The following is a 6,683-nucleotide window of genomic DNA, read 5'->3' on the forward strand; positions in this document are numbered from 1 at the left end:
GTCCTCCTGAATGTTTGTACACGTGTGCAGCGCGATCTCCGATCTCACAAACCAAAATAATAGACATGACTTTCTCAGGCCACATGCAAAATCATATGAATTATTATAAAGATTATTAAAATGAATACGTATGGATGACAGTTGATTACAATAATATTTCAGTTTATTTCCATCATTAGTAACAGTTTCCGCTGTGGGACAAATAAAGTTAATATTAGTCGTATATTAATAATAGGCTACTTCATTAACTTTGTTATTTACTATCCCTGTTGTAGTATTATTCATAAGTAAAAACCAACAATATTTTTTTTCACCATGTTTCCAAATTCTCTACCCCAGGTCCAAAAGAAATGTAAAGAATGCACAAACTGAAAACATTAAATACTGTTGTGATCTATTTCCATTTGTTATTTTCAAAAGAGAAATACTGTTATGGATGTTTACAGAGCAGAGGTCACCTTTTTTTAATTCCAATGGGAGAGATGGACTTTTGTTTATTATTATTTTGTGCTGTATTGTTGGTTACTGTGTTATTTCTGTTTCAAAAGCCAGCAATAAATAACACTTTAATATCTAAAGAGTATTCATGTGATTTTATACATTAGTAATGTCGGGAAATTAATAAATGCATAATAATCGTCATAATCGTAAAACCGTGATTATTCCTCAGACAATAATCGCACCAACAAAATCTATAATCGTTGCATCCCTACTCATACTGTTGCTCATATGGTATTAATTTTTTTTTTTAATACATTTTTTTGCAGGTCTTAAAAAAGGTCTTAAATTTGATTTAAAAAATCCTGCAGACAGATGTAGCTTTGCACACTGCCAGCATCTAGAATGATTTTGATCAGCATTTTAGTGTGCATAACAGAAGGCTATCTGAACTTGTTATATTTTACAGTTTGTCAATTGATATAATTGTTAATTGTTACAATATAATTACAATATAATTGTTAATTGTTTGTTAATTGATTATGTAGGCTTTGCATACACATGTGCACCCCTCAAAAGCCTGAAACCACAGAGCCACCTCCCCCCCACCCACATAACAAATCCCAATTTAACCCCTGGGAACAACACATAATTCAACAATGGTAAGCATTTTATGAAAATGAAAATAAATAAATGTAAGCAAATAATATGTTTAATTAAAAAAGGAAACATAATTTTAAAAGGTCATATATATTGCTTAAGTTACTCATTTGTTAAATAAAATAAAAGAATGATCACACATACCTTGAGATTACCCTTGGTTGTGAACGCTCGACCGCAGACAGAGCAGCCGAAGGGTTTTTCGCCAGTGTGTGTGCGCTCGTGGATCTGCAAGGCACTGGCTGAAGAGAAGTTCTTCCCACATGCACTGCAGTTGTGTTGCTTAGGGGTCCGTCTGGGAGGGGGTGGTCCAGTGAGTGAGGTGACGCCCGGTATCATCACCTCAGAGCGTGAGGTGGGAGACTGCAGGCCAAATGCAGGGAAAGGCCCCTCTTTTAGCACGTATGGTCTACTGCAAGCATTCATCTCCAGTTTCATCGCAGTCGGCGAATTTGTAGTATCCTGTTCAGTAGACCTTTGAGCATTTTCTGATAATAAAAATAAAACATTTGCATTAAATCAGCAGTGTAATTAAACAAATACCACAATGCTATGTATTAGTTGTTAAAGGTGAAGTGCGTCATTTCTGGCCACACAAAGCGAAACAAAATTGCAATTGTTTTTCACATTTTAATAATTAATAATAATTTAAATAGATTAATATTTTGTAAAAAAAAAAAAAAAAAACAATTCTAGAAACACTCCCCTGTCCTCCATTACTTGAACAAACAGACCAGTCCAGTTCCAAACTCACACCATTATTTGAGCTATGTTGCAGTGACAGGCATTGTGTTGCACAGTGCACAGTGTTTACACATTTCAGGTGAATTAAATACGGCTTACTTACAGTTGTCTCTGCATATTTAGCTAGAATAGGAGATAGAAAAAATTACACACTTCACCTTTAAAGTAATTAAAATTACACAAAACACATTTTTGCTGCTTATTCAGTTTACTAAGAATTTTTGTTTGAACATTTTACCACAACTTAATCATTATTTTCAAATCACTTACATTTGTAAACTGGATTTTGTATTGAGACTACATGAATCATTTTTGTAGACATAACTTGACAGTGGACATCGAATTCCCTGCATGCTTAGCATATGACTGCATTAGGAGTGTACATTTTAAAACTAAGTGTTATTTTATGTGTTTCTGAGTAAAGGGAAATACTTATTGGTGTTTAATGTTCAGTTATTTAAGAAGACGTTAAGTTATGTTGTAGTCTTTGTGTGGTAACGGTTGTTCTAAACAGTGGAGCTTGTGTTTAGGCTGTGGGCTACATGATGACTACGGTGTGTGTGTTGCTTCGCTCAGTGAGAATAACTGCTAACGCCAGTACTGAGACTAGTCCCTTCTTACTTGTTCATCTCATTCATATCATATAATAAAAAAATTATGTTATATTTAGTATACTAATATGCGCAATGCAAGTCTGACACAAGGACATACATTTAGGTTTAACAAAACAATACTTGTTTTAATGGACAAGTTCTAGTTTTGTAAAAACCTAAAATAACTGTGTGAAAGCTTTTCTCAATTTAATCAGGTTCAATGAGCATTTTTTTTTATTTTTTGTGTACAGTTTTTACTGGTATCATAAAGCAGTTTTAGCTTACCGTGTTCCTTACTGAAACACTGCATGTTGAAATTGTTTTCTTTCTTGACTGTAGAGTTGATAGGCTGGATTCCTGTTTGATTAACAGTCACCTCGTTGACTTTATTTGCTGCAGGGCAATCTGTTGTTTCAGATTTTACTATAGCTGTTGCCTCTGGGACTTTAGAGGAGAGGTTCAGAGAGACTGAGTGCTCATGTTGACCCTCAGGTTGACTGTTGGGATAGGGTGAAATGTGAATAAAACTAGACAAATGTGGCATTAAACTACTTCTCATGCTATGGTTCTCCATCTCACCAGTGGTGGTAGAGCCCAGAGCATGAAGATCATTATTCATAGGTCCGCACCTGACCATCTTTTTTCCATTTGATTGGCTAAAATTGACAGATGAGTCACCCCCTACATTTTGAGTTTCTGATAGACTGGTTGGAAGAGATGAGATAGGTGGTGGACTGTCTGAAAAAGAGCTCAGGGTGTTTTCATTGTTCTCCACAACATCCCCTTCTTCTTCAAATGAAATATCATCAAGACAGTCATCATCATAAGTGCTCATGCTGTCAAAGCTCTCCATATCTGTATCTTTCTCATAGATAGTTTCTGCCAGAGGAGTGTTTGGAATCTGCCCCCCCATGTGCATGCGTATGTGCTGCTGTAGTACAACGGCATTCGTGAACTTTTTCTGACAGATCGGGCATGAATGCTGAATCCGAAGAGGAGGTTTTGCACGGTGTACACCAAAGTGTGTCTTTAAATTACCCTTTGTGGTGAATGCTCGTCCACAAACCTTGCATTTAAATGGCCTCTCCCCTGTATGGATGCGGTAATGCATTTTCAGCGCGCTCTGACAGCTTAGCACGCGGTGGCAGATAACACACTGATTGGGCTCCATCATCTTCTTGTCTATGTTTTCCACAAGCTGTTGGAGCTTCGATGTCTCAGATGTTTGCATAGAGTCTTGGAGACCATCAAATGGGAACATGGCCTTGAACTGATCCGAGATGAGTGGAGGAGAGGATGACTTATTATCAGCTGAAGGAGCATCAGTGGACTCGGTTACATTTACCTTAACAGGTTTTTCTATAGACATGGACTGAGGAAGCAGGCTGTTGGGGTTGTTACCGTTTCTAGTCATACTGTTTGATGGCAGGTGCACTTCTTCTGTATTGAAGCTCTGTGTGATCTCTCCTTCTCTGTTTGATTTAGGGGAGGCCGCAATGGTGGGCATATCTGTCTCAGTGCCGGTGGGATTGGGCGACGATGGTTCAAGTTCACCTCTGGCTGGCGATGGCCTATGTGGAGATCTTTCAGAGGGTGTGCTTGTAAATGAATCACTTAAGCTTTCAATAATTGGTACTGTGGGTGGCAACTGCAGACCCACTGAGGACGGCGTTGGAAGAACAGGCTTGCTGTCTAACCAAGTAGGTCCTGCCTTCTCCAGAGGAAAAGACATCCCATAGGGAATCCCAGAACTGGTAGGGATATTGTCAAGATATTCTGGGACTGGGTATGGGTTCATCTGAACATAAGGATACTTCTCCTTGTGCCTTTGGAAGTGGACTTTGAGGTTTCCCTTTGTAGAGAAACGGTTGCCACAAATGTTGCATTTGAAGGGCCTTTCACCTGTGTGTGAGCGCAAGTGGATCTGCAAGGCACTGTCACTGCCGAACACTTTAGCGCAGAACCTACACTTGTGCTTAAAGAATGGGTCCTCGGAACTGGGCTTGCTGTCAAAAATTGAGACGCTGGGCAGTTTGCTCTTACGGTACTTCATCATAGCAGCAAGTGGGTCTAATGCACTGGCAGTGGCTGCAATACTGGCCAGCGGATTGGGAAATATGACTCCATTGGGAGGGCTTTGAGGTAGTAATGGTAGGTTGGCAGAAGGGCTAAGGAGGCTACTCTGGCCAGCTGATAGTGGGCTAGGAGTGCTTATGGACTGGGTGTTACTAACGTTAGAGTGTGATCCGCTACAGGTGGGCAAGAGTGGGGAAGCCCTTCTGCAGCTGAAGAGATGAGGGCTGGAACTTGTTAATGAAGCAGTGGCACTCTCCAATGCTCTAGAGCTGATTTGTCCACTGCTTGGCTGGGAAGACAGCAATGGTGGCCTCGCTAGCATAGATGCCTGGGATACCGAAGCCTGCCCATTCACTGCAGAGGGCATGACCCCAGATAATGGAAGTACAGGGGGTGGAGCGATGCCCTGGAAAGTGTAAGTGTTAGAGTCAGAGGGCAGGCTTTTTGAGGCAGGATTAAGGGCGGCTTGCGTAGGCTGCCTATTCATTACAGCAACCTGGCTGCGGATCTGCTCAATGAGCTGTAATTGCTGAAACTGCTGCTGCTGCAGTGCCATCAATTGCTCCAGAATCATGGGTATAGCAGCGGAGTTCAGCTTGCCTGCAGAGCCCGCACAGTGAATGCTCTGGGAAAACTGAGCAACAGCCACTCGGGTGCTGTGAAGAATCTCTAGGGTCACATTGGTGCTAGGCAAGTCATAGTGATTGGTTATAGGCGGTGCAGGGGAAGAGGTGGTGTTTTCATTGTCAATTGGTAGAGGGCTGAGGTTTGATGTTTTATGCTCGGGGAAACTTATATCCATTTGTTCATTCAGGTCGATGATGTGGGTTTCCTCAGGCATCTCGTCGACTTTCTCAGCCAGCTCGGAGTTGAGTTCACTAGCCTCCATTTCTGCTGAGTCACTGTGGGCACTCAAGAGGGACTCTGTCGGTGATCCGTGGGAAATGGCCTTCTCTTCATTCTCCCTTACTATCAGCACAGGGGGGTCTTCCGTGCATTTCTGCTGGTGTTCCAGCATTTCGGACCACTTGAAGAATTCAGCACAGCACCTCTCGCACATGCGCATCTCTTCACCTCCGCTGCGGCTCTCCGTGCCACTGTCCTCCTCATCGCCTCCCCTCAACAGAAGTACTGGGAGATAAAGACACAGAGCGAAAGCGTGTGAATAGAAATTTCTGAGATGATAGATTTTTCACAGCTATTCTTGGAGGAGTGAACAATATAGATAAACTAAATCAATTGTACCACTTTACCAATTACTGAAAGCCAGCCTCTTTGTGCTCATGCTCCAAAGACTCAAATGATAATTTTCCTTGCACAATCCATCCAATTATGCGACCTATCTATTGAATATACGGGAGCTTAATGAAATTCTATAGGGGATATTGATTTCCAATGTTTTTATACAATTCACAGCTGCACTGTCAGTTGAGGGCAAATTGAGTCTTTGATTGACTAATCTGCACTCTCCATTGCTATCAAACACTCTTATTTCCTGATGAATTTGAAGAACTAATTCCTCTCCACTTGACATTGTTGAGTGAAACAGTTATCTCTTTTTGCTAAAGGTGTACAATCTTGACAAAATGGTTTCAGCTTTAAATGTGTAAAAAGCACAACTAACTTCAAATTTTTTAAATCATGTCATATTTGATCATTAAAAAAAAACAATTTTCTTTGAGTCTTTGTCAAAGCCTTTATAGTGTATTTATCTTTAAACAAATCTGTTCAGTGTCATTTTCTCATGGAATCAGTAAATTATATAATGACATAAACATGAAGCATGTCAATACTGAACAAGAATGCACAACTTAAAAAAATAAAACAGCAGTATTTGATGAGATTTTTTGTTCTGATATTTGCATTTAGACAACATATAAAAGACCTATAGTCTACATCAACTTAAAGTGTTATAGGTCATTTGCTCACTGATGAGCACTAAGGGGTTGGGTTTGGGTAATTTATGCACTTGTCACAATTTTTCAGAGGAAAATTACACAAATAGATTTTCACCCTAAAAGGTTGAGTGGGATGACAAAGTGTATGAGTCCAAACAGAAAAAAAAAGTAAGCCATTACTTCCTATATTTACTGTTTGTATTTGTGAATGTGTGTGTATGTGTGTGTGTGTGTGTGTGTGTGTGTGTGTGTGTGTGTGTGTGTGCGCGCGCGT

The 6,683-nt window shown here is 40.1% G+C and overlaps 1 protein-coding gene across 1 annotated transcript in view; it reads right to left on the reverse strand.

Moving 5' to 3' along the window:
* The window catches only part of LOC107656642 (sal-like protein 3), a 14,869-nt gene that overhangs the window by 4,738 nt on the left and 3,448 nt on the right, over positions 1-6,683 (reverse strand). The window contains exons 2-3 of the mRNA XM_016444567.1: positions 2,721-5,642; positions 1,243-1,586 (exon numbers count right to left, since the gene is read on the reverse strand). Of these exons, the coding sequence (XP_016300053.1) occupies positions 1,243-1,586; positions 2,721-5,642 (3,266 nt within the window). The remainder of the gene's footprint in view (positions 1-1,242; positions 1,587-2,720; positions 5,643-6,683) is intronic.

This window comes from Sinocyclocheilus anshuiensis, unplaced genomic scaffold (genome assembly GCF_001515605.1).
Source record: "Sinocyclocheilus anshuiensis isolate Anshui unplaced genomic scaffold, SAMN03320099.WGS_v1.1 scaffold1393, whole genome shotgun sequence".
NCBI lineage: Eukaryota > Metazoa > Chordata > Actinopteri > Cypriniformes > Cyprinidae > Sinocyclocheilus > Sinocyclocheilus anshuiensis.